The sequence below is a fragment of the Rhipicephalus microplus genome, chromosome 5 (assembly GCF_043290135.1).
Source record: "Rhipicephalus microplus isolate Deutch F79 chromosome 5, USDA_Rmic, whole genome shotgun sequence".
Lineage (NCBI taxonomy): Eukaryota > Metazoa > Arthropoda > Arachnida > Ixodida > Ixodidae > Rhipicephalus > Rhipicephalus microplus.
The window spans coordinates 221,303,092-221,325,262 of NC_134704.1; the positions used below are offsets into that span (position 1 = coordinate 221,303,092).

Consider the following 22,171-nt stretch of genomic DNA (forward strand, 5'->3'; position numbering starts at 1 on the left):
GGAGGTGTTGCGTGAGACATGAGTGCCATCTGGCGGTAATTTCAGAAAACGAAAGGATGGCCTTTGTTATAGCGAGCACGCAGCATGCGTGCAATCTTGGAGGCCATATTTTGTAGATTTCAAGACAGGTAGCAGCACAGTATCGTCTTAGCAAAGCGTAGGAGACTCGCCTTTCCATGCAAAGCGTCGCATTGTCAGCTGCAGTGCTTAGAATTACTTCTTTATACCTTTTCTAGTATAAATAAACACAGTGCACAATGTCGTGTTGATATTGTGCCTCAAATATGCTCAATATTTGCTTTTTATTGACAATCGTACAAGTATGAATGCAGAAACTTGAGCAATACTGGTGGATGCTGTGGATGTGGTCGTACTTGAGCCTTTTTGCTGACAGACAGACCAAATTTTTGCGTTGGAGTATCCCAAGCAAGACTATTATCTTTAAGGAGAAAATATATTTACAATGAAAGAAGAGTAAAAATAAGCGCATACATGCACTTACAAACTCACACAGATAGGTAAGTCATATGTCCAAGAAAATATTGAATTGGTTTACAAAGGCGGCATGATCAATGAATCAAGCGATGTCGCCCGGCAGTGTGTTCCAGTGATGTGTGCTTCGAAGTGATGGTGAGTGTTGATACATAATTGTGCGTGCCAAAAAGGGGTGTATTTTGAATTGGTGATCAATATGTTTCAAAATATTATGAGGTGTGTTTGTACAAGCTTCATGAAGGCACATTTACTATGATAAAATGTACGAAGATGCAACAACAGTGACGACAGTCTGCGTTTTTCAAGAAGGGGTAATGAAAGTGAGTGTGTAATATCTGTAGTGCTGTAGTTGCGAGAATACTACTTGGTGATAAATCCTGCTGCTTCATTTTATTTTATTTCTAGTTAATCGATGAGATATGATTGACGTGGGTTCTAGATGATGGATGCATATTCTATCTTTGAACGGACAAGTGTAGTGTATGCTAGCATTTTAGAGGTATAGTTCACCAAGTAAAGGTTTCTTTTAATAAATCCAAGTGCTTTTGACACCTCACTAGTTATGATATCGATGCACTTATTCTAAGGCAAGTCAGAAGATAAATGAATTCCAAGATACTTAAATAGGGATACTTTTTCAATGGAGAGAGCTTGAATTTCATATTGACTCATTTCTGTTTTATGTGCTCTTGTAAACGTCATGGCCTTCGTTTGGAAGTGTGAATTTGCCATGGTGACACCAAAATGCGAGTTTATTAGGGTCCAACTATAATGACTCGTTAGCTTGGGTGCTGTCAATTTTTCTATAATTGATGTAGTTGTATGTAAATAATTTGATAGTAGATGACAAACCATGTCCAATGTCGTTGATGTAAATGAGAAACAAAACTGATTGATCCCTGGGAAACATGATTGATCCCTGGGAAACACCAGACTTTGCATGTGAAAGTGAAGATGCATGTCCATTAACATAAATTGATTGGCTGCAGTTGCTCAGAAAATGATTCATTCAGCTTTTTTCCAAACCAGTGACTACCTTTTCATTATACATAGAGCCATCTAGAGTTGAAAAGAAGCCTTCCTTGTCAGCAAACAAAACATGCAACTTAGCTTCCAGATGCGTCTCAGACAGCATGAACACTGTTGTGAGGCGTGACCAGGCTATGTACAACAAAGGCAAGCTGAAAAAGCCAGTAGGCTTTTTTTTTTGTGAAGCTAAGTTGCGTGTTTTGGTTACCTTCATTTACGTACTCTTCTATGAACATAATGATAAAAAATACTCATCGATTTAATAACACCATCTCAAGGAAATGAAATGAGAAGAGAGTGTGCTACTCTTGAAATATCTGCAATAAGTGCATTGCGGAGGACGTTTGCAGCTGCATCGGCAATAATAATAATAATAATAGCAGTAATATTATACAAGACAAGACATAGCCCAGCAAACCTCTTGTGATGGCAGTTCTAACATAAGCACCAAACTAAAAGGCCTTCAAGGCAAGCCGAATTTGTGGCCACGACAAATATGCACAAATTTACCGATGTGAGAAATGCTGTGCTTGGAAAGTCAGATATGGTATGTGATATGTAGAAGGAACATACATCAAAATAGTGCATGTACCAACATGGAAGCTAAGGAATGCTTTAATCATTGGGAAGAATAAGCTGCCGAGCGGAACTTTCTGTAGTCTTCTTTACACTGTAGTCTGCCACGAGTGTGACAACATGTCAGTCTATGAGACCTGTGATTTCAATGAAAGAGTTAAACAACACAACAGTTCAAAATGAAGTCACCAAGTCATGGGTGGCCTTGAATGCCCTCGCTGAACATGTGGAATATACAGGCTTTCAAATTGACTGGTCAAGCAACCGTGTTCTGGTCGAAGAAAACAAGCTTGCATCATGCCAGCACCTGGAATCCCTTCACACAGCTGCACATATCCTCAATAAGATTTATGGAACGCTGACCATATACTTTTGGTGCTTACATCATGCACCTAGTCATTCTTAAATACGATGTACCTTTCTTATGGCTGTCATTCAGAACAATATCAGGTGCCCAAACATCAGTAAACTTTGTGTTATTTTGGTCGGTGTATTCTTTTGTTTGTACACTAAGAAGAAATAGTTATGCATTGCCTTTTTTTAGGCCTCTTTTAGCTGTTCACTGTAGTTGCAGTCGAAGGAGTGACTTTTTGAGTATTGATCAAGGGTAATGCTTATTTTTGTGATGGTGGCACAGACTGCCACCAGTTTCCATGAATTAGCCAGGTTTTACCAAAGTTCCTCCAGTTTTCCAGCAAGGCCCCAATTCCCCGACTTTCCCAGGTTGGTAGACACCCTGCACAAACAAAGATAGATGGCAGTTAACTCGCGTCCTGTTTCCTGTCTTATGCAAGTGTCATTCTGCACTTTATTACCTTAGAAGTACTTGTTGCTGGGCAGGTTGGTATAACATTATTAGGGAAAATTTTAGACGATGCGAATGTGTGGTGCAGTGTAAATATTTTCTGTAGTTCAGCTGCGACCGATGCTCTTTTTCTGTGTTTTTTCATTTTTCCAGTGGTGCTTAGGCATCTATAATTTTCCCCTTTAGCTTAATTACCTCCCTGAAGCTATGCATAATCTTGCCCATTAACAAACATTGTTAAACTATTGTATGTGGCATTGCTGATGCAAAATGACCTTAGAGCATATGCTAAAGCTCCTGCAGGATCACCGGCTGAATGTGACAACCAGTTCACCATTTATAGGACCCGAAGTATTGACATTTTCAATATATCTGTTCGCACAATGCTTCATCGGAGTCATGCAAGCTTTAAATATGGTGCTCCCACAGAGATATTTTTCTTCCTGTGCTGTGACCAACGGAAAAACTATGTGGACAATAATGAAAAGAGATCACAACTAGGCTTAGCTGTGTGATGTCTGCCTCAATAAAAATGTAATAAATTAATGCAAGTGTACTTATATCACCATGGTGTTGCCAGTTTATTACTATATTTGATATGAATCTCTGCTCGCTCCACCATGGTGTTTCTAAGGGTGTACACAGTCTTACTTCTGAGACAGCATTGCCAGAACTAATTTCACTGTCACAATCTTGAACAGGTGTGCAACAAGCATGCGCCAGTGCAGAGAACACAAGAGAAGTGGTCACTGCTTGCATGTTCAAGGTCGTATGCACGCACACCGGGCTATGATTTTGCAGTGTCTTACATTCTGAGTGGAGTATACATCGTGATGGCTGGAGCAGTCTCTGTGGTCACCAGCTAGACAATCACAATGTGCATATTGTTGCTTGAGACAACTGTTTAGGACAAAAAAAAGGGCACCGTAGAAAAAAAATATATTTAGGCTAATGTAAGGGCTTGTGGTGAGGAGACTCTCAAAAGTTATATGGTGTGTCATCTTACAATAGAGAAGCAACATTTATACCTAGTTTATGTTAGTAGGAGCCTGCTAAACATTGGCTATACAAGCTTGTGGCTAGAGAAGGATGATGTCCAGAAGATGCCCTCCTGAAATGTTAACATGCACCGCCCTCCCTTGCCCTTCTTGGTGCACTGGAATTTTTGCCCTATAGGTACTAATTCCTTCAGTGGGTACTCTACAAGGCCTTCTGAATAACCTCACTCTTACCACCTGCTTTACCCAAGGGCAAATCCTACTGTTGGAACTTGTTTGCTTGGCAGAAATTCTTAACAGGAAAAGAAGCTTCACTCGTTACACAAATCAAGCTACAGCATTGCAAGATTACTATGATGTTATGTACACAGACCTCCCACATACAACTCACTAAAATGTCACCAATTACCTCTATGGTGAGCCTGATTATGCCTTAAGACAGCATGTAAGTTTCTTGATCCTATACTTTTTAATTAGTACATTAACCTTGAAAAAACAAGATCGTCACGTGCAGTGCATAAAACCAGTGCTTATGAAGTGCAATGATGCCATCGGAAGCATCAGCAAAAGTAAATTCACCCTGCTAGAAAGCAAATTCTGCGTGAAGCCTGTAAATGTACTGTTAACAAAGTCTTTTCGACAACTTCATTACTTCTACTTCTGCAATTTTCATAATCCTGTCTCTTCATACCTTGCTGTCAACCCAATAATTATTGACCTATGAGGTGTAAAACGTTCGACTCATGCGACCATGCTCATTTAACATACCTGCAAGCCTCAGAGCTAACATAATAAAATTGAAGACATTAATAAATTAATGCTCTCTGCTACTCACCCCTTCAAAAAAAATTTTTAGCATCCCCTTCAAACCTGTTTTTTTAAAGACTCAACGGGCACAGTGACATGACTTATGAAAGGCATATCCGGAGCTTGTGGTGCAACTAAAATCTTTTTGGAGCAGCATAAAAGCCGCCTGAAGCTTAAGCTAGAGCTGTTGCACCACATGTTACACGGAACTAGTTCATGAACATATGTATGCATGTTCACTTGGACTTCTGCTCCAAATAAACGTAGGCTTTTTGCTTTTTTGCAGACATTCCCAATTTATATAAAGCTACCTAGCGTTCTCCGGGAATTCACATAGCATTTGTAAATGACTCTGGCTTTCAGTGATAGTTTAGCTACAATACTGAATCACGGACCGGTAAGACTACTTATGCATTGTATTTACTTTCCAAAAAAAAAAAAGAGTCTGATTACATTAATGCTTTTATTATTACAATATAATCGTTCAATCTGTAGAGAAGTGGTTGCTGTCATCGTTTATGTACAGAATTGTTAGGTCCCTTATTATTGAGCGCTTCACAAAAAAAGGGTTTTGTAACTGGTCCTTACTGCCAATTATTTATTATGGCTCGACAAAATTTAGAGTTATGGGGGAGTAAGTAGTTACACTTGGCAAACTGTTTGACATGTACAGTCGTCGCGGTCGAGAAGCCCAGCCGAGACATACCGGAATAGTGGAACACCATGCCTTCTAGGAGAAGTAAAAGTGATTGTACAGCATGCGGTACTGCTGATAAAGTTTGCCCACTGTATGGACTTAAAACTTAACCACCTTGTATGAAATATTTTGAAAATAAACTTTAACTAATAGGACCACAAATAAAAAAAATAACTAAGTGGTCAGTTCTATATGCGGGTACTAAATTACTGTATTTTAATACAGTAAAGCAAGACTGTTCTCCAAGCACAACTAGCTCATTATTACTTTTATCTGACAGTAACCACAACAGTTAGAAACTATTTGGCTGAAGTCACGTGGTAACTTTTGTAGTATAAGCGGGTTCAAATTGTTAAGAAAGTTGGTGCCCAGCAACAATTTCAACTACATTGCACGTTCATGTCCGCTGTGATAACATCTTCAAATCGCAGGGATAACGTAAGGATTTCAAGCGTATGCTATATACTTGCTCCCTGAGAAAACACAACAACGAAGAGTGCACGCATGCTTGACACAAATAATGAAATTTATGAAAAAGATGTAGCAGGTTTCGTATCTTGGTACAGATCCCTACAGGCACTTACCTAATTCCCACCCAATTTTTCCAACAAGCAGCCCATGTAAAACGTTCGAATGCTCTATTATGTCGGGTCATAACCAGTTTCCTCTAACCACCTTGCACTTAGTTCTGGCACGACATACGTTTCAAAGATCTATTTCTTGCAAACTGTGTAAGTAATTGTAGACCATTCTTCAACAGTTATTTTTGTGCTTACTCGATAGGAAAACATGAGCTACAAATTTTCTAAGTTTCTAAAATATGAATAATAATTGAATTGTGAATGGTAATCTACACCCAGCCTTAGCATATTCTCACGGGGTCGTGACGTGGCCGAAGACAGGAGACTTCGTGTTGGGATTTAACTGCTTATTTGGGCGAACCTGTGCCCGGTAAACGGAAAGTCCAATTACAGCAGTAGTCTTGCACAGATAGTAGTCTCGGACTGATAGCGGCGAACGGAGCGTCGGCCTTCGATCAACAACTGACAAGCGGCGAAGCGCGTCGGTATTTATACTCTTGCTGTCGAATGTTCTAGCGTTATCGCTGGCGGTGGCGTAGGTTCCAGAACAATCTGTACCGTTCGCACAGTGGGCGTGATCTTATCGAAATGATCTACTACAGTCCGGAACCTTCTCGAAAACTGCAGGCTCGGTTTGCGCTGAGAATCGTGTGGTGTTTTGGGACGATAACAAAAACTTGGGAAAGGGAACGTGGCATTGCCCCCCTCTGAAAAAAAGGCATCGTCCCGATGCTTTAACTAAAGATGAAGGTACAATATTAATGCAAGAAAGTATGATGAATAAATTACAATACAACAATAATACAAAAAAAAACACTGTTTCAGTTTGTTAACGTGCATGAAACGGCTTGAGGCGCGCGACATGTACGACTTCAGGTCGCGATCGGCGTCGTTGAGAGTTCGTGATGCCGTCGGGGACAACCTCGTAATCAAGTGGGCCGAGACGTCGAACCACCCTGTACGGTCCGAAGTACCGTCGCAGAAGCTTTTCACTTAGTCCACGTCGGCGTATCGGCGTCCACACCCAAACACGTTCACCGGGCTGGTATTCCACGAAGCGTCGTCGAAGGTTGTAACGGTGGCTGTCGGTCGTCTGTTGACTCTTGATACGGAGACGCGCAAGTTGTCGGGCTTTTTCGGCGCGTTGAAGGTACTCGATCACATCGAGGTTTTCTTCGTCGGTGACGTTGGGTAACATGGCATCGAGCGTCGTTGCCGGGATCCTTCCGTAAACCAATTTGTATGGAGATATCTGCGTTGTCTACTGCACCGCCGTGTTGTGTGCGAAGGTCACATACGGAAGAATGGCGTCCCACGTTTTGTGTTCGACATCGACGTACATTGACAGCATGTCGGCGATCGTCTTGTTAAGCCGCTCGGTGAGGCCGTTGGTCTGTGGGTGGTACGCTGTCGTCCGGCGGTGGTTTGGTTGGCTGTATGCCAAGATCGCTTGAGTTAAGTCGGCAGTGAATGCCGTTCCTCTGTCGGTGATAAGGACCACCGGGGCGCCGTGACGTAGGACGATATTTTCGACAAAGAACTTAGCTACCTCGGATGCATTGCCTTTTGGCAGGGCTTTTGTCTCGGTGTAGCGGGTGAGGTAGTCGGTAGCTACGACGATCCACTTGTTTCCGAAAGCCGACGTCGGGAACAGCCCCAGTAGGTCCATACCAATCTGCTGGAAAGGTCGGCAAGGTAGATCAATTGGCTGCAGAAGTCCCGCTGGCCTTGTCGGCGGTGTCTTGCGTCGCTGACAGTCCCGGAATGTTCTCACATAATGAGTGACGTCGGCGGTAAGATGCGGCCAGTAGTACCTTTCTTGTACCCTCACGAGCGTGCGAGAAACACCGAGGTGCCCTGCCGTCAGATCGTCGTGCAAAGCCTGCAGGAGTTCTGGTCGCAGAGCTGAAGGCACCACAAGGAGGTACTTAGCTCGAAGTGGTGAAAAGTTTTTCTTTTGTAGAAGACCGTTTCGCAGGAAGAACGACGCAAGTGCATGCTTGAATACCTTCGGGACTTCGGCGGTCCTGCCTTCCAGGTATTCTATTAGGGCCTTAAGTTCCGGGTCGGCCCGCTGTCATTCAGCGAAGTCGTCGGTAGTTATTATTTCCAAGAAGTAGTCGGCATCCGGGTCATCGGGTGGTGGTTGGTCGACAGGCGCACGAGAGAGACAGGTGTCGGACTGTTTCTTGCCGGACTTGTGAATGACAATAATGTCATATTCTTGAAGTCTCAGGATCCATCGTGCGAGGCGACCTGAAGTGTCCTTCCAGGTGGCTAGCGAACACAAGGCGTGATGGTCGCTCACAACTTTGAAGGGCCTGCCGTAGAGGTAAGGGCGAAATTTCGACGTAGCCCAGATGATGGCGAGGCACTCCTTTTCTGTTGTGGAATAATTTGCTTCTGCTTTGGATAGCGATCGGCTGGCGTAACTAATAACCCTTTCAAGTCCGTCAGCCCTCTGCACAAGAACGGCGCCAAGACCTACGCTGCTTGCGTCAGTATGTATTTCTGTCTCGGCGAATTCGTCGAAATGGGCAAGTAACGGAGGCGTCTGGAGGCGATGTTTAAGCTCCTGGAAAGCGTGTTCCTGTGGCGTTTACCACTTGAACTCCACGTCGGCCTTGGTACGGTTAGTGAGAGGATTGGCGATGCGGGCGAAGTTTTTCACGAACCGCTTATAATAGGCGCACAGGCCCAGAAATCGGCGCACGGCCTTCTTGTCAGTGGGCGGCAGGAAGTCGGCGATGGCGGCTGTTTTCCATGGATCGGGACGAACTCCAGACTTGCTGATAACGTGTCCCAGAAACAAGAGCTGCTCATACGCAAATCTGCACTTTTCTGGCTTCAGTGTGAGTCCGGACGTCTTGATGGCTTGAAGTACATCTTCAAGGCGCCGAAGATGCTCGTCGAAACTCGAGGAAAACACGACGACGTCATCCAAGTACACAAGGCAAGTCTGCCACTTCAATCCTGCCAGTACTGTATCCATAACGCGTTGAAAAGTTGCAGGCGCTGAGCAAAGGCCGAAGGGCATCACCTTAAACTCGAAGAGGCCGTCCGGTGTTATAAATGCCGTCTTCTCTCGGTCTCTTTCGTCGACTTCGATTTGCCAATAGCCAGTCTTGAGGTCCATTGACGAAAAGTACTTGGCGTTATGGAGCCGATCAAGTGCGTCGTCTATTCGTGGTAGAGGATACACGTATTTTCTTGTGATTTTGTTCAGGCGGCGATAATCGACGCAGAAACGTAGGGTCCTATCCTTTTTCTTCACTAACACCACGGGGGATGCTCATGGACTCTTGGACGGCTGGATAATGTCATCCCGCAGCATTTCATCAACTTGTCTCTTCATGGCCTCACGTTCTCGCGTCGAAACCCTGTACGGACTCTGACGGAGTGGTCTGGCATTTTCTTTGGTTATGATGCGATGTTTCGTGATTGGGGTCTGCCGAATTTTCGATGACGACGAAAAGCAATCTTCGTATTGCAGAAGCAGGGCCTTGAGCTGTTCTTGCTTATTTTCGAAAGTCTGGGATTGACGTCGAAAGCTATGGGAGGGGCTTGGTTCCTCTGAGCAGGTTCCGCAGAATCGGCGAGGGCGAAAGCACTGGTGGCTTCGACAATTTCTTCGATGTATGCGACCGTTGTTCCTTTGTTCACATGTTTGTACTCATTGCTGAAATTCGTGAGCATAACCGTTGCTTTGCCTCCTCGCAGCTCTGCAACTCCTCTTGCGACGCAAATATTTCGGGTGACCAACAGATGCTGACTGCCTTCAATGACGCCTTCCAAGTCAGGAGATTTAGGAGCGCCGACTGAAATAATGACGCTTGAGTGAGGCGGAACGGTGACTTATTCTTCCAGCACATTCAAGGCATGGTGTCCTGACGGCGTGCGCGGTGGTAGCGCTTCTTCTGTGGATAACGTTATCGACTTTGTTTTTAGGTTGATGACAGCACCATGGAGGCATAAGAAGTCCATGCCAAGGATGACATCTTTCGAGCAACGCTGTAGGGCTACGAAGTCTGTAGGATAAATACGGCCGTTAATGGTGACTCTCGCTGTGCAGATTCCTGCAGGCGTTACGAGATGACCTCCGGCTGTGCGGATTTCAGGGCCTTTCCAAGCTGTCCTAACTTTCTTTAACTTCGCGGCGAATGACCCGCTGATGACAAAATAGTCGGCTCCAGTATCGACGAGAGCGGTCACACTGTGGCCGTCGATAAGCACGCCGATGTCGCTAGTTCGCCGTCTCGCATTACAGTTAGGGCGTGGCGTCGGGTCACGGCTGCGTCGGCTTGTTCCGCTGCTTCCATGTTGCGTCGTCAGGCCACCTCCGGTAAGTGAGCTTTCGCCGCCAGGGCTTTGCCTGGTTGGCATTGTGTTCGGAAAGCTCCGTCGCGGCGGCGTTGTCGTCGGAGGATCTTCGGTAGTTCGTCGCACAGCAACCGCACCTCCTCCGGTTACTGCCCTTAGTTTCCCGGATACGGGCTAGGAGACCGGCCCCGCGTTCGGGCAGAGTACTGCCGGTGGTGCGGTGACGTGCGACGGCTGGGCGACGGCGAACGCGAAGGGCTTCGTGGTGCCCACCGAGTTCCTGTCAGGTAGTCGGCGATGTCACGTGGTCGTTCTCCTGGCTGTGGACGCGGTGCATTGACGGCGAAGCCACGCAGTCCCATCTGTCGGTACTGGCAACGGCGGTAAGTGTCCTCGGCCTCGCCACAGTGGTAGCACAGTGGGCGGTGGTCAGGGGTGCGCCAAACGTTGGTTTTCCTCGGCGCACTGCGCTGGCCCGCTGGTGAACGGTAGGTCGTCGGTGGGGGTGGTGGCGGCGGTGGTGCCTGGCGACGGAAGGGTGACGGGGCGGCGTTTTGGTGTGGACGGGGAGGAGCGTTGTGGCGCAGTGCAGCGGCGTAGCTCAAAGTTTCTGGCTCAGGCAGCGGTGTTTGGGGAATTCGAAGTGATTGGCGAACTTCTTCTCGCGCAATGTCGGCGATCGAATCCACTTGAGGGTACGCCGAAAGCAACAGTTTGCGCAGCTCTTCCCGCACGATCGCTCGGATCGTTTCACGCAGGTTTTCGGAGTCACTGGTTTGAGCAGCAGCGCATTCTGGAGTCAGGCGACGATTATACTGTCTGGTGCGCATGTCAAGGGTTTTTTCGATGGTGGTCGCCTCGGATGCAAATTCTTGGACGGTGTTCGGTGGATTCCTCATTAGTCCCACGAAGAGCTCCTGTTTGACCCCTCGCATCAGGAAACGAACTTTCTTCTCCTCAGGCATGTCTGGGTCAGCGTGACGAAATAGGCGGGTCATCTCCTCTGTGAAAATTCCAACCTTCTCATTTAGTAGCTGAACCCGGGTCTCTAGTAGAGCAGCGGCCCTCTCTTTGCGAGCGACGCTCGCGAACGTTTGCAGAAATGCGCCGCAGAAGACATCCCACGTTCGGAGCGCGGACTCACGATTCTCTAGCCAGGTCCTTGCGGTGTCTTCCAGGTAGAAATACACACGACGGAGCTTTTCTTCGTTGTCCCAGTGGTTGAGGGCGGCCACACGGTCGTATGTTTCTAGCCAGGTTTCCGGGTCTTCAAATGATGACCCATGAAACGTTGGTGGCTCCCTGGGTTGATGAATGACGATCGCGGGCAGGGACGCTAAGGTTGTCATTGTCGCTGCAGTAGAGGTCATGGCCTTGACCTTTCGCGCCTTGTCTTGTAGAAGCCCGTACTCCGGTGGGAGACCTTACTGTCGGCGGCTTGTTCGCTGCTTTTGATTGGCGTCAATGTCTTCTCCGCGACGTGGGCTGGGTTCACGGCTTGATGGGGGCGTCCGGTACATGAACGAAGCTGCACCTCTACCAGATGTCACAGGGTCGTGACGTGGCCGAAGACAGGAGACTTCGTGTTGGGATTTAACTGTTTATTTGGGCGAACCTGTGCCCGGTAAACGGAAAGTCCAATTACAGCAGTAGTCTTGCACAGATAGCAGTCTCGGACTGATAGTGGCGAACGGAGCGTCGGCCTTTGATCAGCAGCTGACAAGCGGCGAAGCGCGTCGGTATTTATACTCTTGCTGTCGAATGTTCTAGCGTTATCCCTGGCGGTGGCGTAGGTTCCAGAACAATCTGTACCGTTCGCACAGTGGGCGTGATCTTATCGAAATGATCTACTACAGTCCGGAACCTTCTCGAAAACTGCAGGCGCAGTTTGCGCTGAGAATCGTGTGGTGTTTTGGGACGATAACAAGAACTTGGGAAATGGAACGTGGCAATATATTTTCTTTATATTCATTTTCAATTTGGGGCATGGCACAAATTTTGAAGTACGACTGGAGCCTCTCATATGCATGTTTCGTTTATTTGAAGGTGCCATTTAACAATCTTGAATTAATCCTGCAATGAACTAACATCTGAATGCCTTGCGAATTGCCTGCCACAAAATGTATTTTACTAGGTAAATTGTTCTGTGCTTGTTACACAAGCTGAAGATGATGACAATACTGACTGCCGCATCGTCACTGATGAGGCAGAGGATATCGCGTGTACAATTTAGGTGCACACACGAGGCCCAATGTCGGTGCTACATATCTAATTTAAACACGAGCGCGCGCAATATGTATGCTTTACCGCAATACACAGCGTGCCCTTCACCGCAAGGCACGACTGCCTTGCGGCACTGTTTAATTTTAAAAAGACGCTTAAGGTGACAATTTTGAGCGAATATTTATACTGCTCCCAGCATATCTTCATCTTTATTTCTTTTTTTTTCCTTTGCATACACCCACAAGAACAGACATAGCTTAGAAAACCGATTATCGTAATCGGCGACAGCATATTTAAGCCACTTGGAAATAACGTCGTGTGAACGCCTGGTAATATTCTATCGCTTCCAACTTGTACATTTCGTATCTGTCTCACGCAGTTACACAAGAAGAAGCTTCAAAGAAAGTTTTGGCGCAAGCATACACTTCACCGAAGCGACACATTGATCCGTACGCTACACACGCACTTACCAGACATACACGTACGGCATACATCCACAAATAGCATAACACACGGTGTTCATGATCGGGCAAGTCGTTACCACATTGCTTATAGACAGTATTACAGAACGAGACCACGTATCCATGCGCAGAGGCGGTTCTCGCGAATGCACAAGGCTCCCGGCCAGGCAAAGACCACGGATAAATAACCACCGCACGGTAAAAATTCTCACAAGTTAGTGAGGAACCTTAGACCTTTTGTTCCCACCACCTAAACGTCCCCCAAAAAATGTCCAACACGGCGATTCTGTCGCCGTCTATTCATACGTTTTCAGCCAAGTCAAGCCGGTTTGAAGCGGCTATTGGGTGAACCGAACGTTTTGGCCCTCAAAAGGTTCGTGCCACCCGGTGGCAGCAGACGCAGCAGACCAAGGAGGATATAAAAATCCTCCTTGCGCGCTCCCAGTTCGCTGAACCATCATGAATTACCAACTAAACCACCTTTCCAACCATCTCAAGGACACAGCGACGCTGTACAAGCACAAATTTAAGATGAGCGCACCCGAGTCATTATCGATACCGCGCCGATGGCACGCGAACAGGTGTCTTGCATTAGCAAGCCCTCAGTGTCTCTGTGCGAGAACGTTTCGGTGCGCGCAAGTAGTTATATTATCTTTACTTTTCTGTTTCGTTTCCTTATAAACTTCTTTTTGCCTTTTTCTGTGCTTTTGTTTTTTTATTTTCTCCTAATCATGTTTTGCTCTTTGTGACATATGGTTTTTGTCAAATGGTTACTGTCTCCTCTATATATTTTCGCGCTTGGCGCGATAAACTCAGTTGGAAGTTAGCGCTCGTGTCCTTCGTGTTCTTCTTGTCTCTGTGCCGTCATTTTGTTCTCGCGCCTTAACTATCGTCTTGATGTCAGTGCTCCTTCAACAATTTTTTCAGCTGGCAACTACGGCTACCCTCAATCTGGCGATGGCGGCTGCGTCGTCAGCTCCTCCCGAAGATGTGAACCTGCTCTATCCAGTGCTCATGTCGTCCACGGCCATCGTCAACATTTTAAAAGAGGTAAGCTCTTTTAGGTAAGATCTGTGGGCAACGTAAACCAGTTGGTCTTCTCGTCCATTCGTTTTGTGTAGTAGGCAGTCGGGTGGCCTCCAGTAGATCACACGCGCTACCCTGAGGAAGGCGACGCCAGCTAATGCAACGCCAAACAGAACCTTTCCAGACATTAAGGTGAAACTTCTTGGATACCGAATGCAGGTCACCAGGTGTTGAGAGTTCACTATGCCGCAGGTGTTGTGGCAGATTTGTAATGGGGATTAGAGGCTGACACGTTTTAAAAGCGACACGATACGGACCGCAGCTTCCCATGGCAGTGTCTGGGGTTTTACGTCCCGAAATTACGATATGATTACGAGAGACACTGCAGGGCAGGATTTGAGAAATACCCACCACCTGATAATTGTTAACGTGCACTGACATCGTAGAGTGCGCGGGCCTCCTCCATCGAAATGAGGCCGGTGTCAAACCCTCTGTCAGAAGCCGCGGTGGGCTGCGTGGACTCACTGATATGCAGTGATCGCGTTCGTACTCATGCCTACTCTCACCAGCGCACTCGTCGGCGCTTAGTGACGCACCTAGAACGCCCGTAAGACGCCAATCAGGTCGATTCTTCATGGTCTTCTGTTCCGAGTTTTGCACACCCATGTTCTTATTCGTGATGTACGTAGTCACAGGAACTAACGTTAATCTTCATTCACCTTTGCCCAAGTTAACTTTTTGTCACTGACACACTCACAAAAACTCGAGTTGACTTTTGCCTATACACATTCACTAACATTTGTCAACACCCTTAGCAGTAAATGTGGAGACCTAAACACAGCTGGAAAACTCGTTTGCTCCAGCGCAACAAAATCGTTTTAAGACCTTTTACAGCTCTTTGTTGTCATTTTGCAACATGGCAAGGTGACTCCAAGGAGGCCTAAAAGTAACAGCTGCTGAAGTCGCGACACAAAAGTGTAATGCGTGTGTGTTGTTCTACTACGCTTGCATGTGTATTTCGGTGCCCTCACAACTTGCTTCTGGTTTCCACCTCAGCCAAGTTGATGTCGATATCGCAAGGTGCTTAATCAGTTGTGTGGCGCACTACGTTTGCCTGTTCTTTAGAACATGTCTTTCGAGTCTCTTCTTATCGTACTTTCCTATGTTAGCTACCTCTTGATTAATTTCACCATGTAAAAATACCCAGAATAATAAAGTGTCTCATTTGGTGGAACTCTTGGCAGTCACGCAAGCATTATCCAATTGGGACGTAAACAAACCAGATATAGAAATTTTCTAAAGCCACCATAAAGAAAAGCAATAACGTACTGAGTCCTTGCACCCACTAATCGGGACATTAGCTTAAGCATACGCAGACAAATAGGGAATGTTAACTTCAACTGAAATTCTGAGTTTTCTGCTTCGGCAGGTCCTATTTTCTCTATCCTGCAAAGATGGAAAGTCACAGTGCGTTTCAGAAATGTCATCTCCAACGAAAATACACGGGCTGCCTTCCCTCGGTATGAGTACTTTTGTTTTCTTAACATGTGTTTCATTTCACCTTCATTTTTCCAGCTTTCATAGAAGGTTTGAATCAGGGTCAGTGTATGTACATTGTGGCAGTCTCTTGTTAGGTAACTTTGAAGTCCCTGTTCAGGGACTCTCGCTTCAATTCTTTAATGCAGTTGTTTTTAATTAGAACAGACAATGATACCTAGGGAAGTGTGGGCAATGTTACCAGTAGTAATTGTAATGTAAATGTATAGAAGGAAAATTGGGCGAAAAGACAACTTGCCGTGAGCAGGATCTAACCCCTATATATATATATTTATATATATATATATATATATATATATATATATATATATATATATATATATATATATATATATATATATATATATATATATATATAATCGGGAAAAGAAGTGTATACCTAAGGGCTCGTTTTTCCGTGTTTTGACACATTATTGTCACGACGCAGACACAGCAGGAGTTCGATATAGAAGAGCTCACTTTAATTAAAAATGAAAGGCGCTCGTAAAGAAAACCGGGCAAGAGCTTCGTCTTCTTCTCTGGCTGTGCGAGCTCTCCTCTGCAGGTTGAATGCGGCATTTGCCTCCCTCCAGGAAGAGCATCGACCCGATGCTCGGCTACAGAATACACGGTGTATGTAGTTGACGTATTACGCAACTGGCTCACTGTAATATGGCTTCATCTGCACAACGTGTACGATTTCAGATTTTTGAGCTCGCGAAGAACTGTCAGGGATGACCTCATAATTCACGTCACTTAGGCGCCGTATAACATTGTAGGGACCAAAGTACTTCTTCAATAACTTTTCACAAAGGCCGCGTCGGCGAATAGGGCTCCAGACCCACACTTTTTCGCCTGGTTGATAAGTGACGTATCGGTGTCGCAGGTTTTAACGTTGTGCGTCATAACTCTGCTGTCGGGCGATTCGCACGCGTGCTAGCTGCCGTGCCTCTTCAGCTCGTTGGGTAAAGGCTTGAACATCCGTGTCTGTATCCTCGCAGTCGTGCAGCAGCATGGCATCAAGCATTGTCGTCACTCCACGGCCATAAAGAAGACTAAATGGCGTGCTCCGCGTAGTTTCCTGCTGCGCCGTATTATAAGCAAACGTCACGTATGGTAGAACGTCGTCCCAATTTTTATGATCCACGTCGATGTACATACTAAGCATATCAGCAATTGTCTTGTTGAGGCGTTCTGTTGAGCCATTGGTTTGTGGGTGGTAGGAGGTAGTTTTTCGATGCGCTGTTCCACTCAACTCAAGCACTGACTTGAGGAGCATGGCCGTGAAAGCGGTACCTCTGTCTGTTATTATAATTCTAGGAGCACCATGCCTCAGAACGATATTTTCAATGAAAAATCGTGCCGCTTCTACTGCGGTTCCACTTGATAAAGCCTTTGTTTCTGCGTAGCGAGTAAGATAGTCCGTAGCGACAATTACCCACTTATTTCCAGTATGCGAAGTCGGAAAGGGTCCAAGGAGATCCATTCCGATTTGTGCAAAAGGCATGGTGGGCACTTGAACTGGTTGCAACAATCCGGCTGGTTTTAAATGTGGCAATTTTCGTCGTTGACAATCGAGACACGTGCGGACGTAATGCTTTACAGTGCCTGGAAGCTTCAGCCAGTAGTACTTTTGTTGGATTCTGGCCAATGTGCGCGTGTATCCGAGGTGGCCGGAGGTTGGCTCATCGTGGCAAGCGCTCAGGATCTCATCGCGAATGGATGTCGGGACGACAAGTAAGTGGGCATTTCCGCTGGGGGCAAAGTTCTTCTTGTATAGGACACCACTGCGCAAGCAGAATGATGGCAGGCTCCTTGCAAATATCTTGGGAACGCTTGTAGACTGGCCGTTAAGAAAATTAATAAGATGGAGCAACTCACTGTCTTCTTTCTGCTTAGACGAAATGGTGACCGTGTCGACCACTCCTAAAAATGCCATGTCATCATCTTCTGAGACATCATCTTGCTTTATAGGCGACCTGGATAAGCAATCAGCATCAGAGTGCTGTCGTCCCGACTTATAGACGACCGTCATATCGAATTCTTGTAGGCGTAAGCTCCAGCGCGCTAGCCGACCGGATTGGTCCTTCAAGTTGGTCAGCCAGCAAAGAGAGTGGTGGTCGCTGACTACGTGGAAGGGACGGCCGTAGAGGTATGGGCGAAACTTCAGAACTGCCCATACTACAGCAAGACATTCCATTTCCGTTGTGGAATAATGGGACTCGGCACGGGAAAGCGTCCTACTTGCATATGCAATCACTCTCTCGGCTGAGTCTTGCCACTGGACGAGTACAGCGCCTAAAGCTACGTTGCTGGCATCAGTGTGGATCATGGTTGGAGCGTCCTCGTCAAAGTGAGCAAGCACAGGGGGTGTCTGCAGGCGCTGTCATAGACCGTCAAATGCTGCTTGTTCCTCTTCGCCCCATAAAAATGGAACATCGTCTCTCGTTATGTGTGTTAAGGGCGACGCTATGTGCGAGAAATTGGCGATAAATCTGCGGTAGTAGGCGCAAAGGCCAAGAAAACGTCTTACGGCCTTCTTTTCTGTTGGCACCGGAAATTTTCGGACGGCGTCGATCTTGTCGGGGTCCGGACGAACACCTTCATGGCTCACCACATGTCCTAAGAATCGGAGTTCTTTGAAACCGAAATGACATTTCTCAGGTTTCAGCGATAAGCCAGCGGACCGTATTGCTCGAAATACTAATAGCAGCCGTCTTAGATGTTCCTCGAATGTTGGTGAGAAAACAATGACGTCGTCGAGGTATACCAGACACGTCTGCCACTTAAGGCCTGATAGGACGGTATCCATCAGTCTCTGAAATGTTGCTGGGGCTGAGCACAATCCGAAGGGCAAGACTTTAAACTCGTAAAGCCCGTCAGGCGTAACAAAAGCAGTCTTTTCTCTGTCCCGCTCATCGACCTCGATTTGCCAAACTCCGCTTTTCAGGTCCATCGACGAGAAGAAGCGTGCATGCCTCAGCCTGTCAAGTGAATCGTCAATACGCGGTAGTGGGTATACGTCTTTCTTTGTCACGTGGTTCAGCTTGCGGTAGTCCACACAGAAGCGTAAGCTGCCGTCTTTCTTCTTAACTAGCACTACCGGTGATGCCCAGGGGCTTTTTGACAGCTGAATGATGTCATCATTGAGCATTTTCTGGACTTGTTCTTGGATTGCTTCGCGTTCTATCGGTGCCACGCGGTATGGGTTTTGTCGAATTCGTCGTGCCGTCTCTTCCGTTATAATTCGGTGCTTTGTCAGTGGCGTTTGATTTACTCTCGAGGTCGACGAAAAACAATCTTCAAACTGGCCGAGAATATCTAGAAGACTCTGCCTCTGCGCTGGCGATAAATCTGTGCTCACGTCGACAGGCAGTGGTGTTGAAGCGGCCGACGTCTCTGCCTGTTGTACTGCGAAGCACTCGCGGAATTCTACAATTTCTTCGAAGTATGCAACTGTGGTACCCTCTGCAATGTGTCGACGCTCGTTGCTGAAGTTTGTCAACAGGACCTCTGCTTGCCCAGACACTACACTGACGAGACTTCTGGCAATAGCGATTCCTCGAGAGAGAGTAAAAGCGTCGATATTTGTTCCGAGACACCTTCTCCACTATGCTGCGTGTTACACGTGACAGAGACGAGGCGGCATGACAACGGTGGCATGGTCACGTCGTCAATCACGCGCATGGGCTTGCGCTGCAGCGCTGCGCTATGGTCCGCTGAGAAGGTCAGTACACCGTCCGGTATATTTATAATGGCACCGTACTCCCGCAGGAAATCCATACCCAAGATGGCCTGTTTACAACACTCAGAAAGAATAATGAAGGTTGCCACGAATGATGAATCCCCGATCTTGATTCGTGCGGTGCACTTTCCCGTAGGTGTCAGCAGCTGGCCTCCGGCTCCTCGAATTTGCGGCCCCGTCCATTCCATTTTTACCTTCTTGAGTTGGTCGGCCAGATTCGCACTCATTATTGAAAAGTCCGCAGCAGTGTAGACCAGTGCGGTCACGTCGTGACCGTCAATTGAAAGTGTAATGTCGGCGGTGACAATCTCGTCTTTCGTTGGTTCATTCGAAATGTGTGGCACTTCATGCGGCGGCAATGGGGGATTTTCAAATCTTCGGCAATTCGCAACCTTCCCCCCTAAGGTCGCTGCTTTTAGTTTCCCCGGCGTGGACTGGGAGACCTTCCTCTCGCCATGTCCGTGGTGCTACCTCTATTAGATCGGGGAAAGTAACCTGGGGAGGGCGAGCGTGACCGGAACCCAGGAGAAACGTCTCGCGGGATCGTCGCGCTCGTTTCAACGTTGCGTCTTCCGTCGAAATAGCGCCGAGGGGTAGTGGACGGAAATCCTTGATACCCGGCAACGCGATGAGGACAATACCGCACAATGTGGCCTGCTTCCCCACAATGGAAGCACAGGGGTTTGTAGTCAGGGGTACGCCATATGTCGGTTTTGCGGAGTGGGGGTCGCATCGGCGTCGACGTTTCTCTGTAGTACCAAGGCACTGTCGGCGGCTGTTGCTGGTGGTACTGTTGAGGTGGCGGCACGTTAGATCTAGGCTGTCGACGGAGAATATCTGCATATGTTGGCCTAACTATTTCAGTGTTTGGCTCGGGAAGTGAAAGCGCTTGCCTTATTTCTTGGCGAACAACTTCTGTGACCGACGCAATCGCGCAGTCATTGGGTGTGGCGGCGAGCTTCTTCACCTCTTCTTGCACAATTTCGCGTATCAGGTCACGCAAAGAACGCTCGTCAGGAGTCACCGTGGTCATGGCGGTTGCGCTGATTTGTCCGCTGTTGTTTGGACGGTCGTACTGGCGGTACCGTAGCTGTAGTGCGCGTTCTATGGCGGTCGCCTCCTTCGAAAATTCGTCGACGTTTGAAGGTGGGTTCCGTACGAGACCAGCAAACAGCTGCTCTTTAACACCACGCATGAGGTGGCTGATCTTTCTGTTCTCGGACATGTCGGGATCGGCTCGATGAAAGAGACGAGCCATGTCCTCAACAAACATAGCAACAGACTCGTTGGGCTTTTGAATCCGTGATTCAAGGAGTCGTTGTGCATGCTCCCGCCTTTCGGTGTTTTGCGAAGGTGTCCAGGAACTTCCGCCGGAACTCGTCCCACGTTGACCACACACGATTCGTGAACCACGTGCGAGCCCCGTCTTGAAGAGGGAAATACACGTACCCCAACTTCTGTGCGGCGTTCCACCCGTTAACGTTGGCTGTGCGCTCGAACTCCTCAAGCCAGTCATCTGCGTCCCCATAGGAGTTGCCATGGAAGTCCACAGGAGTTTTAGGGGTGAAAACAGTCACCTGTGTCTTGCTTGGGCTCGTCATGGTGGGGCAACTGCTTCCCGGCGCGGTCATGTTTTCCGCCCAAGGACCGAACTCTGGGCTCAGGCCTAACAGGCGGCGGCTGGCGCGGTGAACGGGTGTTTCGACGAGCGGAAGTCTTTGTGGACTAGATCCTGGGCTGTTGGAAGGTGTCCTGGACATGTACCCAGCTCCTCCACCAGTGTCACGACGCAGACACAGCAGGAGTTCGATATAGAAGAGCTCACTTTAATTAAAAATGAAAGGCGCTCGTAAAGAGGACCGGGCAAGAGCTTCGTCTTCTTCTCTGGCTGTGCGAGCTCTCCTCTGCAGGTTGAATGCGGCAATATTAATGAGATCTAGCAGACAATATTGCCAAGGAATGTATGGGGGAAGTTGTTAGAGCCAATGTAAGATAAATAAGAAGAAAGAAAGGTTTGTGAAAAAATAACTTGCTGTGAGCAGCTATTGAACCTTCGAATAACGTTAAAAGGGTTGTTTGTATTCAGCGCATTTCTCTTTTACCGGATGGATAGTATGAATATGGCCTATGGTGGAGTAGCCGGTACAAAATGCTGCTTGGTCCTTTGGCTGATTGAACTTTAATATCGTCCTAATTGTATTAGCTATTATTTTTGTAAATATTTTGTAGAGAACGGAGAGTAAGCTGATTGGCCTGTAATTTTTCAAGTCCTTGACGTCCATTCTTATGGGTTGAGATGATGTTGGTGTTCTTCCAAGATTCTGGTACCCTTCTCGTCAAGAGACACTTTGTATATAAGGTGGCTAATTTTTCTAACACAATTTCTCCACCATTTTTCAGGAGGTCCGTTGTTACTTTATCCTCACCAGCGGCTTTGGCTCTCTGCATTCCTTCTAGGGCTTCTCTTACTTCTCCTGTCGTTATTGGTAGGATGTCAAATTCTCTTGGGCTATTAGAGTTTCTCCCAATACTATCCTGGTTCTTTTGGCTTCTGTACAGCTCTCTGTAGAACTCCTCCACCATCTCTACTATCCTATCCACATTAGTTATGACATTGCCTACCTTGTTTCTCAATGCATACATTCGATTTTTGCCTATGCAGGAGTCTACCTTCGCAGCTTTTATACTTCTGCCACTTTTTACAGCCTGGTCAATTCTTTCTATTTTATACCTCCTGATGTCAACTACTTTATGCCTATTGATTAACTTCGAAAGCTCCGCTAGCTCTATTTTGTCGGTTGCATTTGAGGCTTTCATCGTTTGTCGTCTCTTATTAAGATCTTTCGTCTCCTGAGATAGTTCACCAGTTTCT

General features: G+C 46.8%; 1 protein-coding gene and 1 long non-coding RNA gene across 8 annotated transcripts in view; one reads left to right on the forward strand and one right to left on the reverse strand.

The window, feature by feature from the left end:
- Positions 1-258: 258 nt before the first annotated feature.
- Positions 259-13,256, reverse strand: LOC119173503 (uncharacterized). 2 transcript variants are annotated; one of them, XR_012895612.1, is made up of 3 exons: positions 13,002-13,256; positions 2,635-2,836; positions 259-439 (listed from the first exon to the last, which is right to left on the reverse strand). It is a non-coding gene; the product is annotated as an uncharacterized LOC119173503 (long non-coding RNA). The 2 variants fall into 2 exon arrangements; XR_005110120.2 differs by having other exon boundaries at positions 259-2,836.
- Positions 13,257-13,481: 225 nt separating this feature from the next.
- The window catches only part of LOC119173504 (uncharacterized), a 91,819-nt gene continuing 83,129 nt past the window's right edge, over positions 13,482-22,171 (forward strand). For 5 of the 6 annotated variants that reach the window (XR_012895613.1, XR_012895614.1, XM_075896533.1 and 2 more), the window contains exons 1-2: positions 13,544-13,621; positions 13,920-14,042. Coding sequence is in view for 4 of the 6 variants with exons in the window: in XM_075896533.1 (XP_075752648.1) it covers positions 13,559-13,621; positions 13,920-14,042 (186 nt within the window). In the remaining 2 variants the exon portion in view is untranslated. Of the gene's footprint in view, positions 13,622-13,919; positions 14,043-22,171 lie in introns of all 6 variants that reach the window. The other variant, XM_037424300.2, reaches the window with a different exon arrangement.